General features: G+C 29.9%; 1 protein-coding gene across 1 annotated transcript; it reads left to right on the forward strand.

Moving 5' to 3' along the window:
• Positions 1–11,086: 11,086 nt before the first annotated feature.
• Positions 11,087–12,886, forward strand: LOC105784007 (serine acetyltransferase 1, chloroplastic). Its single transcript, XM_012609750.2, has one exon. It carries the CDS (start codon positions 11,155–11,157, stop codon positions 12,322–12,324), a length of 1,170 nt encoding a protein of 389 aa, XP_012465204.1. The 5' UTR covers positions 11,087–11,154; the 3' UTR covers positions 12,325–12,886.
• Positions 12,887–13,515: the final 629 nt, after the last annotated feature.

A 13,515-nucleotide genomic window follows, 5' to 3' on the forward strand; every position in this document is an offset into this window, starting at 1 on the left:
CAGGGATTTTATAGCTGTTTTCACTTAATTTTTATGTTAAAATAGTAGTTTTTAGTGAAAAAATTCAAATCTTACTGGCATCAAATAAAATATTATTAAAAAATTTAGTGCCAATTATTGATTTTAATTGATAGAATGTATGACAAAATTTGTTGTTACAACTTTCATTGTCTAACTTAAGGATATGGTAGCTCAAAAAGTATAAATTTGAAAAGTTTAGTAATTAAATCGAAAATATTTTATAAATTGGGTGTGGATATATGGACTGAAAATGAAATAGAAGAAATTAAGGATGAGTGGGTACCCTTATTTCATACCAAATGCAGCCATCACCCTTTTAATTTAATTCCCACTTAAACAAAGGCATTAATGGAAAGATTGTTTATTATACATACTATGAATCTACTGTCTTTACTTTTCTTCAACTCAAATCACAAAACCCCTTTTCTTATACTTGCTTTATTTAATATGCATCACATTGAGAATCGCTTGTTGGGTTACACTCATTACTTCATCAGGCTTGAAACATATTTTAATATATATCTTCAGCATAAAAGAGATTAGATAATATAATTAATGTAATCTTATTTTAATTAAGGAAAAATACCATATATTATAAATATAGTGGTTTTAGATTATTTAGAAAAATATAATAGATTTTTCTCTCCAAAATATCTTGCCATGTCATTATCACATATCAACTTCCTATGAAACTGTTCTTTAAGAAGTTAACAATTCACGTATCACATATATAATAGATTTGTTATCTAACATAGTTGGATTACTTTCTGAAAAAAATCATATTTTTAAAGTAATTTTAAAATACAATATTGTTATAAAGTAGTAAAATAAAGTAGGATTGAATTTTATGCAGTTGTGTGAAACTAATGTATTTTATCATTTTGTAGACTTATTGAAAGAATTTCATATTCTATAAAATTTGATATGTTAGCCATTTGTTTTAAAAGATACTAGAATGTTTGTGTATTTGTATTATTTTTATTTTTTACTGTGTTATATTTTATATCGTACCATTTATATGAGAAAATATTTGGTACATTGTTAGTGGAGTTTTGAGACTCTATAAAAATGGTTAGAGGGTTGATAAGTGTTTCATAAGGGTACAGAAAGTATTGAAAAGATAGATATTTAAAAAGAGAGACATATGTTAACTTTTATGGTTACATGCAAGGATGAAGCCACAATTTTTTTAGGGGCCGAAATTAAATTGTAATTTTTATGATAGTAAAAATGTAATTTCACCATTTGAATAACCTATATTTTTATAATTTTCAAAGGATTAAATCAAAATTTTGTCATTTTTAAGGGGGCCAAAGTGCAAATTTACCTTTACTAATTTAAAATTTTTAAAAATTTAAAGGGTCTAAAAGAAAAATCTTCCATTTTATGGGGGATCGAGGCCCCTGCCAACCCCCTAAATACACCCCTGGCTACATGTGAAATAAAAAAAAAATACACTACCAGTGTACCAAGTACTCACCCTAGATATATATTATAGCAAAATATGGTTACAAAAAAAATAAAGAAATAAATAGTTATGTTCCCATTACGATTTTTTTTGACATATGACACACCAATTAAAGCATTTATTTACAAATTGGGTAAGTTGCTCTTCTACTCCTTGCCTTTTAATTTTTAAAGTTATTTCATGCCTTCTGTTTTAAATTTTTCTTTATAATTTTATCTTCAAATATAAATTTTATTTTAAATAAATGTATATTTTATTTTAATATTTTACTCAAATTGAATTAACTTTTAATGTTATCATATTGAAATTAATGAATATTAAATTGATAAACTGAAAATATAGTTTTAAAAATACATATTAATAACATTTCTCAAATTAAATTTATATTTTTAAATATAATAAGAGTTAACTACATCCATTAATTAAAGTAGAGAAAAGATAAATATAAACTTACAGTAATTCAAATATTTTGACATCAAAACAAATTAATTTAACAATATATATGAATAAAATAACATATAAAAATTATTTATAAAATTATTTAAATTCTAATATATTAATATTAATATTCAAAGTAAGATTAATTTTAACATTAATATAATTAATTCTAAATCATTTAAATATGTTTTAGAAATATTTTGTAATTATATTATTTTTAAATTTATTAATGATTTTTGAAGAAATTCATTAATAAATTTAAACAAAAATAGTGGTATAAGAAATATTATAAATTCAATATACACAAACGATCAGTGCATCGCACGACCATTTTAATTATATTTTGTGTCGTGTTCAATGATTTGTGTAAATAGTTAGGTCTCATCCTTTTGTGAGATTCAATTTATTCAAGACTTGATCTTTTATTAATAGTATTATATGCTATTATTTACCATTGACTCAACACCCATCATGAACATGCTTTCATTTGTGAGTCATCTTGGGACAATCTCTCTGAAAGTCATGTATGACTAGTTGTCCTTAAAAGAAAATATCATCTAGTGAACCCACATGACAAAGTTTACCTTGTGGTGTGGCCAGGTAGGAACCAGCTCTAAACTTTATCATACTATCACTTAAGGACCATCAATGGAGGTCGTAGGTCTTATTCAAGGACCTTCTCCCACTCAATATTTTAAAAACACGCAAGGGTTTTTATCCCAAATTTAAAGAATTATCATACAATAGTCTTAGTGGCATTTTTACCTAATCTAAAGGACATGCTTCCAATATGTGCAAGGCATGTTATGACAATTTTATAATATCCATTCATAAGAATCAACCAAACAAATAATTTTAATTATCCACAGTTTTTCTTTTAAGGGAAAAACTGAAGAAATGAATGAGAACCATGCACCAGGTAGGGTTCCAGGAAAAGGAGGTGAGTCAAATTTGACCACTTAAAAATCAAGCCTTTCCTAGCTAGAGTCAATCCTAGATATGCACCTTCTCATTACCACACTTTTCACAGTTATTGAATAACCTAAAGAAGTGAATAGAACAATACAACATATGAATTTTCTCATTACCACACTTACTATTTTTAATCGATCAACTATGGATCATCTCATATATATATATATATCACAATTATAACATTACATAATGTTATAAATAATTATAAAACAAATATATAATGAGATAGATAATTAAAATAAAATTACCAGCCAATGTTTCCATGGTTCTATTTTTAGAAAATAAATGGAAAAATAAAATTGCATAATTTTTCACCATAAGGCATTCCTTGGATCTTCAACTGCCATCACATCTTTTCCTCGTCATGAACTCCTTTCGGAAAAATTACATTTAAGTCTTATGTCTGTTTCTGGCTCACAAGAATTCTATGAATTTAAAAAAAAAAAGCCCTATGTGGAGATGATAGTCCACGGCCTATTTCCAAAGAACCACAACCTTGGCAAAAAATAATTACATGACAAATATATAATATCGTATCCATTCCCATATATAACTCAAAACATGCATAAGATTTAAAAAATGTCACTTTATATGTAATCAAATCGTTCAAGAAGAAGAGAAATTTATTTTAATTATCTATTTATACTTATAGATAGAACACAACCTGACTCTGATACCAATTGTTGAAAAAATAGATTTGAAAAACGTTGTGGAAAATAAATTTAGGAAAAAAATCAAAGTTTTAAAAATTTTCCAAAATAAGATCTTGATTGTGATATCTAAAGTAATAAAAACTTAATCAAAATTTTACCTTTTTAATTTATCTAGGATGAACGCTTCGATCGAGTAGATGTGATTTTCTTTTTTACTTTTAGTTTTTAGTCATGTTTTGACATATATGTGAGATTTATCAATATAAGGGTGTCGTCAGATATATTAGGAACTGTTCTCGAAGGGTTTTATTATGATAGATCATAGTGATGATAATATACTCGAGATGATGATGAGAAGGATAGTTCATTTGAGTCTGGTATCTTGGGGGTTTTTTTTGCAGTTTTTTCCTGGTTAATCGATGTTTATTGTCAAGTTAATTTGACATTAGCAAGGCTATGATGCAAGATTTCATCGATTTAATCAAGTTGATGTATCTCTTGTTTGTTTCTGAATTATTCTAGTGTTGTAGTTAGTGTCAAATCATCCTTTTCCTTTTTTGAGATTATTCAACAAACATGACATTTGTGTATTACTTTCTAATGATTTATTTATCATTTGTACTATATACCATATCTTTGTATTATTATTATTATTGTTGTTGTTGTTGTTGTTGTTGTTGTTGTTGTTTTCTTGAAAAGAACTTTGAATGAAAAATTTTCAAGTACACTTTTATAAAAATTAACTTAATAAAAAATAAAACATCAGTGATCAAAATTTTAAGAAAAGACAAATAATAATAATTAATGAATTGATGACTTTATCTAGCATTATGTTTTTGCTATATCCAAATAATTTTTAACCTTTAATTTTATTTGTATTTTCTATTTCTGTTTTAAAGATTATATTTGAGGTTGGTGATTGTTTCTTTTAATAATATCATTTTAAAATTTGAATATTCACGTCTCTTTAAAAATATAATGTGCCTTATTATTAGATTCAATAAATTTTAACGTTTAATTTATTTGTATAATTTACACTCAAATAAATTAACTTGTATTTAAATAAGCCTCAACATTTAATCTACATCCAAATAAACCTTTTAAGAACAAATATTTCAAATTATTTAAATAATAGAAAAGATAAAAGTTTATTTAGATGCAGTAAAATAGAAAATAAAATTAAAATGAATAATTTGAAAAGAAAAATATTTTAAGGTATAAGGGTGTAAAAAAGCAATTAATTCTTCGCTTTTCTTTTTGCAATCAATTTGGTATTTAAACTTTCAAAATACGTAAAAAAAAACCTTAAAATTTTTCAAAACAAGCAATTAAGCCATTGCTTTTTTCTTTTACACTCAACTGGGTACTTGAACTTTCAAAATGCATCAAAAAGGCCCTTAAACTTTTTTTTTTTAAAAATTAAGCTCACTGCCATTTTTTGCACTCAACTGGGTACTTGAACTGTCAAAATACATCAAAAATGCCCTTTTGTAACACCCCTAATCCAAATCTACCGCCAGAACAAGGTTACAGAGTATTACCAGAGATTACAGAACAAATAATAGACATTTTATAACATACAATATTCATATCAGAATTTAATCATAAAGTCCCTTATAAGAACCCTCGGGGCCCAAAATATGCATTAGAATCGAGTAGGGACTAAATTGGGAACTCAGAGAATTTTTCGCAAAATCTCAAAAATTTTCCAAGGTGCAGGGGACACACGCTCGTGTGGCTAGGTCGTGTGTCTCACACGGTTGAGAGACACGCCCGTGTCTCAGGCCGTGTGGGTATTTGAAGTAGGGACACAAGGCCGTGTCCCAGCCCGTGTCCAAATTAGGGTGGCTATTGACTTGGGTCACACGGCCAAGCCACACGCCTGTGTGCTAGGCCGTGTGAGCATATTGACTTGTATAATTAAGGTGCAGGTTTCACACGGCCAAACCACACGCCCGTGTGTCAGGTCGTGTGTTACACACGGCTGAGACACACACCCGTGTCCCTGCCTATGTGAACATATCTGAGCATTCTATTTTGCAATTTTAAAGATGCAAGGGACACACGACCAAAACACACGCCCTTTCGCCCGTGTCTTTACCCGTGTAGACAAAATAAGGCTATTTCCAAGCCTTATTTCTCACCCAAACTTGTCTTCTACCTACATCAACATTTTAACACATTTACCAACCAATTCAAGACATTTAAACCAAGCCAAAACCAAGTCTTAAACTTAATATTTTACACATACAACCAGTGTGCTCTTAGGCATCTCAATAGACAATTTATTATTATGTCATTCCAAAACTTTTACTTACCTAGATACCAAATGCATATATGCATAATAAAATTCATACCTTAAACATGATAATACCACATATATCAAAACATGACCATTACAAGTCATTCCAATAGCTAATTACAACCAAAACATGTGTATGCCGTCATTGGCCAAGTTATCCTATACATGCCATTATAACCCAAAGTTAATTTACTAAATATACCGAGATGAGCCAATGGATAGTGTGATGATATCTCCGCCAAGCTTCCAACTCAATGAGCCTCCAAATTACTATAGAGCAGAGGAAAATAAAACAGAGTAAGCATATTATGCTTAGTAAGTTCGTATAACAGAAATTTAACTTACCAATTAAATTCATATTTAAGCAAAGTAAATAAACATGCATCTAAAGCAGTTTGGCTAATTTCCTAAACACATATCATCATCAAGCGTGTTAGTCAAGTAATTCACATGAATATCAAGAAACATGTATGAGCTCATCAATATTCAATTTCCACATACATGAATTTATCATTTTAAGTATCCATGAACATGTACATATCATATCTTTGTATTTTAAGTATTTCTCATATCAGGATTTTGCCCGTTGAATAATTAAATATCAATGGATACATGGGTAGTACACTCGAAGTGTACAAATCTGTAATCCGTCAATTCATATTCGGGAGTGCTCATTTGAACACATAATCGAGAAGCACTCTCTCAAGCCATATAACAGGAAGCTCATGTGAGCCATGTAATAGGAAGCTTATTCGGGCCGTATAATGGGAAGATCATAAGAGCCATAATCGGGTAGCTTTGAAGAATTATTAACGAGAAGCTCCGGATAGCCATATATCGGGAAGTTCAAGCGAGCCATATCGGGAAGCTCCGGAGAGCCATTAATTAGGAAGCTCACAAAGAGCCTTTAATCTGGAAGCTCACGTAAAGCCATATATCAGAACGCTCATAAGAGTTGCGGTGTGTCCACAACGCATGCAGGATCACAACCGATCGGGATGTTCCGAAGAGCTATTAACGGAAAACTCGTAAGAACCATATAACGGGAAGCTCGAGAGGGCTAATAACAGAATGCTCATGAGAGCTAATAACGGGACGCTCTTTCGAGCTACGGTGTGTCCACAACATATGCAGGACCACAACCAATTCGGAAACCTCGTATCCTTCGAATCTCATTTATCCAAATGGGACTTATCATTTATCGGGTATTATCGGATATTGATCAATTTTCATATATATGACATTTATACAATTCACATATACAACATCCAATTCAAACATATAAATATTCAATTGAGTTACACGAACTTACCTCGATAATTGTTCATGTATGCAAATTCTACTAATCCGACACTTTTTCTTTTCCATGATTTGACTTAGTATTTGATCTATTTAGATCTATACGAATGAATTTTAACATCAATTCATATTTATACGAATGAATTTTAACATCAATTCATATTCAATTCAATTCAATTCATATCTTTGGTAAAATTATCATTTTATCCCTATACTTTCAATTAATGATGATTTTGTCCCTAGGCTCGGAAAATGAAATTCATGTAATTTAATATTTTTACATATATTATTTACAGCCCATGTATTTCAAAAATTTAGAATTTTTCATGACTTTTCATCTTTACAATTTAGTCCCTAAATTATGATTTCATCAAAATTTCCTTAACAAAAGTTGTTTATCTATCAACAACCTTTCATTTTCTATCATAAAACTTCATAATTCAACTATATTCATCCATGTCAAAACTTTGATACTTTGATAACTTTACAAATTAATCCCGAGATAGCTAAATTAAGCTATTACAATCTCAAAAATGTAAAAATCATTAAAAACAGGCAAGGATACATACCTAATTAAGCCAACAAAGTTTTCTTGAACTCTCTTCTCTTAGCTAGGATTCCCTTGTATTTAATTTTGGGAAAGATGATGAAAATGATGATATTTTCTTATTTTATTAATTTATCATCTTTTCATCCTTTTCTTTCCAACTTCATCCTTTTCTTTAATTAAATTTCCATGGATGAATAATCATACTTATATACTAACTCCACTTAATGGTCTAATTGCCATATAAGGACCTCAAATTTTGAATTCCATAGCTATTTGATACTTTTACTAGTAGAACTCAACTTTTGCAGTCTATGCAATTTGGTCCTTTTTATCGGATTAGACACAAAATTAGTAAAATTTCTTTACAAAATTTTCATGAAATATTTCAATCATAATGCAGATCATAAAATAATAATAAAATAAATTTTCTTTCAGACTCGAATTTGTGGTCTCAAAACCACTGTTCCGATTTCACTGAAAAATGGGCTGTTACACCTTTGACGGTCAACTGTTAAAGTTAATTGCCCCTGATTTTTTTAGTTAAAGCCACCCCAAGTCACAACCACAGTTTGACATGTGGCAAAAAATTATAAAAAATAAAAAAAGTCATAAAAGTAATAAAAGTTATTAAATTTTAATTAAAAAATTAAATTTTATTAAAAAAATAGAATTTTTTTTAACTTTTATAAAAAATTATATAATATATAAAAAGGCCATTTAACCATTAACCGTTGACCGTTAAAGTTAACGGCCCCTATTTTTTTTCAATTAAAGCCATCACGTGTCACAACACAACGTGACATGTGCCGAAAAAAGATAGAAAATAAAAATCAATAAAAGTTATAGAAAAATTATAAAAGGCTTCTTTTGGTATGATAACTTTCATAATTTTTTACAATTTTTAATATTTTTTAAATTATTTTTTACAAGTTTTATTGATTTTTATTTTTTTATCATTTTTTACCACAAGTCACGCCGTGGTTGTGACATGTGGTGACTTTGACTAAAAAAATTAGGGGTAGTTTACTTTAATGGTCAACTATTAAAGTTAACGGTTAAACGGCCTTTTTGATAGATTTTGATTCAAGTACCCAATTGAGTGAAAAAAAAAGAAAAGAAAAAAAAGAAGCAAGGGTTTAATTACTTTTTGTGAAAATATTTGAAGAATTTTTGATATATTTTGAAATTTTAAACACCTAATTGAGTATAAAAAAACAAAACTTAATTATTTTTTAAAAAATTTAAAGACTTTTACATTATTAAATTTATTTTAAAAAAAAGCCCAAACATTATTAATGGCATGCAGATGTTGAGCAGACCAACTTTAGGTGGACAATATAATATAAATAATAGTAGGAAAAAGTTTAATTCACAAATTAACCTTGAAGTAAGTTTTTTCTTACTTCGATATTTAATGTTCTTTCTTAATTAAATATTTAAAATATTAAAACAATTTTGTTTTTAATCCAAAATAAATGGTCATTAAAAGAAATCAATCCAGTCAATGAGATGACTTATGTGACTTTGATATTTGTATAATCTAAATTTCAAAATTAATATTAAAATTAAATGTGAATATCTGGTACATTATTAGTATATTTTTTTATTCTATAAATAATTTTATAAAATTGTTATATTTTTTAAAATATTTATTACTTTAATATTTTACTATATTATATATGTTAATCTCGAAAACTCGATAATGTATTAAATATTTTATTTAAAATTTAAATAATTTTTCAAGGTTGGGTATCGATGGTTCCAAGGTGGGAACCACCATTCACCGAGGAAGAAGAAGAATTTGGTGGTTGGTCTGACTTGATAATGACAATTTTTTGGTTGATGATGAAGTGTTTGGCGTAGCAGAGATCTGAAAGATGGCTGCTGTTGTTACTATTACTGTCATCAGTGAAGAAGTGGAAAATTTTGGACTTGAGAGCCAAAGAGAAAATTTCAAATGTTTCATAAATTTGTGGGGGGTTTAATGGGTGTTCATTGCAATGAAAAAGAAGAAAGAGGAAGGGAAAGGTTCACAAATGGGGAGGTAAAAACATTTTTACCATATTAATAAATTAAAAAAATTATTATTATAGGTGGCATCATGTCAATGAACGTCAATTGAGATAAAAGAACATTAGGTATTAAAGTGAGAAAATAAAGATATTGGAGGGGCCAATTTGTGAATAAAGCAGAAAGAAAAAGACTCCGAAATGTCAAATACGGGGTTGCGGTCAAACACTAATTAATGGTCAAGGAAACTGCTCCTACGAGAGACGTGTACATGAGGGTGACCAGATAACAGCCCAAAGTAAAATGTCCTTTTTATCCTTTATCTCATTTTACAAGGCGCGTCATCGCCCACGTCACCGCTTGCTTTCCAACTCTTTTACTTCTCTCTTAAAAAAATATTTAATTAAAAAATGGCATAGGAAAGGGCAATCTTAGAGGTTCTAAGCACATTCAAGTGCCCTACATTCTATTCCATATCATTTTGTTCGTTGAATGGCATAGGAAAGGGCAATCATAGAGGTTCTAAGCACATTCAAGTGGGTGAAAAATGTTCTTTTTTCTTTTAAATAATATCATTTATTAAAAATAATTATACTTTGAAAAATAATAAATTTTATATTGAAGTAGAGAAGAACCCCTTTATTATCTTTGATATAATCTAGGATCATCCTCAAATATCATCTACATATCATATTTTCTCTAATTTAATTAACTTACTTTTAAAAATTTAATTTTTTTAAAAAACGAGAGAGCAAACACGTTGACACTATATGAAAAAACCCATAAGAGTTTCACACAAATCTAAATAAAAACAATTGAAAAATTATAACCGCCGCTGATAGAATGGAAATAGAAAATTAAAGATGAAAAAATATTTATTTTTCTACGTAAATAAAAATATAGAAGAAGTTTATTTATTTTTAAAAACAATTATTTTAATTAACGTTAAATTAAATGAATAATAATATTTACATTTCTTTAAAACTGATAACATTCTTCTAAAAATATTTATACCCGAAATACTTTTTATAATTTTATCTATTAACCTATGATTTTTAGTTTTCTTACAAAAGTCGACTGAATTTTAAATTGTTAGCAATATAGAACGTTTCTATTTAAAGAAAAAACAAAAGCTAATCTGTTTAGACTTGGACAAAATATTTAAAAATTCTTAAATTTTTATAATTTTATTTACCTATTCTTTATATTTTTACTGAATCTAAATAAATTATTATACTTTGATTTTTCTTAAAACAATTTTTACGGGATTAATTCATATTTGAATATAATCTGAAATGCCATTTTTACCCTTGGTGTCACAGGTTAGAGCCCCTATAAAATTATGTTCTGAACACCGAAAATCTGGGCAAAACCACAAGAAAGCATCTTAAATCATTATCGGAAAGCTAAACGTTTTCCCAGAAAATCTCAATTTTCCATGAAAGTTCTGGGGACACCTCGTCCTTTACCTCTTGCTTTAGATACCAACGACTCTCGTGTTCTCTCTCATACACACTCTTCTCCATCAATACTCTCATCCACGAAACATTCTCACAAGCTTTCCAAATCCATGGCTACTTGTATCGACACCTCAAGAACAACCGAGCCTTCCCAAGTTTCCCAGCCTCCAAACAGGTCTCAACCTGATGAAATCCATTACAAGTATGTAAAATTCTGCAGACCCACTTTTACTGACCATGTTTCAAGCATACCCTTTAGCGAAAACCACACAAATGGCATCCACACCAGAAAAATTGCTGATTTATCTTTTGAAGAAGAAGGAGAAGTAGCAGAGATGGGTTCTTTATGGCTGAAAATGAACGAAGAGGCAAGGTTAGATGCTGAGCAAGAGCCCATCTTGTCAAATTATTATTACAGCTCAATTTTGTCTCAGAATTCATTAGAATGTGCTTTGGCAAACCATTTGTCAATCAAGTTAAGCAATTCAAGTCTTCCTAGTTGTACTCTGTTTGATATATTCATGGGGATTGTTTTGGAAGATAAAGGAATTGTAAAAGCTGTCAAGGAAGATTTAAAAGCTGTTAAAGAAAGAGACCCTGCATGTATAAGTTATGTGCATTGCTTTTTGAATTATAAAGGGTTCCTTGCATGTCAAGCACATAGGATAGCACATAATTTATGGTCACAAGAGAGGAAAGTTTTGGCCTTGTTGATACAAAATAGGGTGTCTGAGGTTTTTGCTGTGGATATTCATCCTGGGGCTAAGATTGGGAGTGGAGTATTTTTTGATCATGCTACTGGAGTTGTTGTTGGAGAGACTGCTGTTATTGGAAACAATGTATCAATCTTACATAATGTGACATTAGGAGGAACTGGTAAGGTTTGTGGTGATAGACATCCAAAGATTGGAGATGGAGTTTTGATTGGTGCTGGCACTTGTATTTTGGGAAATATTAAAATTGGTGATGGAGCTAAGGTTGGTGCTGGCTCTGTGGTGTTAAAGGATGTGCCTCCCAAGACTACTGCCGTCGGGAACCCGGCTAGACTGATTGGAGGTCGGGAGAACCCCGTTAAGCTTGACAAGATTCCAAGTTTTATCATGGATCATACTTCACACATTACTGAATGGTCTGACTATGTCATATAGAGAGCTAATTCATTTTCCCTTTTAATGCTTTGGAATTGGTTTGGAGCCTTTCTGTTTTTTGCTATAAGAGAGAATTGAACGTCTCCTTTAGGAATTGGAAGAGTTTCTAGGTGATCCCCATGCATGCTAAACCGGATTAGTTATGCTGTTATTAAAGCCAGCTTTGAAGCAAGTACAATATATGAGTATTTATGTACTTCCTTTTATATTCATCAGAAATGAACTCGCAATCTCTGGTATTGTAGCAATTAAAGTAGAATGTTAAATGTTATATGCTTGTGTTTTGGATCGAAGCCTGAACTGATTTTTATTGAGGTTTGAAGAAAATTTGACCTGAAAGTTAGTCTTTAGATGTGAGTGAGTGCAGAAGCAGGGGAGGATGAATAGAGTAGAAGTTATGATGGCATATCTTCATTCCCATTTTTATGTTCATATGGGGTGGCTACTGCATTGATGTTATAGTCCAAGCAATTGAACCTTTTTTTAATTCGATGAGAAAAAGGTTCTATTTTGTCATTATCTAATGCAATAATTCTCGGCTTCTGTTTTTGCTTTGGCAAAATCTCTTTCAAGATATTAGAACTTTTCCTATTTTATTGCTTTCAGCCTGTAGGATTTTTGGCCTACATTTTATGACATTCTTTATTTATTTTTCGTCCAAGTACTTTTTCAACAGCCCTGCTCTGTTCAAATCTAAACATTAACATGGGATATGATTTTTCAAGAATCATCACATAGGCACAGTATTTTTGAAGAAAGCCACCAAGGCAAAACCTGGCATGTAAATTTTGTTGATATTTTATAAAGTAGTGATCCCGTCAACTCTTCCTTTCAGTATGCGGTAAGATCTGGGGAAGGCCTTTTCTGAGCATTAGGTATGGTGGAATTTTTTTTCTTTTTCAAGAAAAAGAAAATGAACCAGCTGGGACCAAATAGATTAGGGTTGTAAAAGCCCAAATTTACCCGGGCCCAGACAAAATTAAACCAACAAATAAATAAAACAGTCCAAAATTACTAGTCATTTACAGCAAACCCAAATCAAAACAACCCCCAAAAAAGTAAAAGCCTAATTAGCCCAACACCTAAAACATTTTCAGAAAAAAACTCTAGCCTCTAACCTAGGCGCCGCACGTCCCATCACCCACTCCTTTGCAGCCGTCAGCGCAAATGGCGCGCCTACCATCGATCCTC

Source organism: Gossypium raimondii, chromosome 13 (genome assembly GCF_025698545.1).
Source record: "Gossypium raimondii isolate GPD5lz chromosome 13, ASM2569854v1, whole genome shotgun sequence".
In the NCBI taxonomy this organism is placed as follows: domain Eukaryota; kingdom Viridiplantae; phylum Streptophyta; class Magnoliopsida; order Malvales; family Malvaceae; genus Gossypium; species Gossypium raimondii.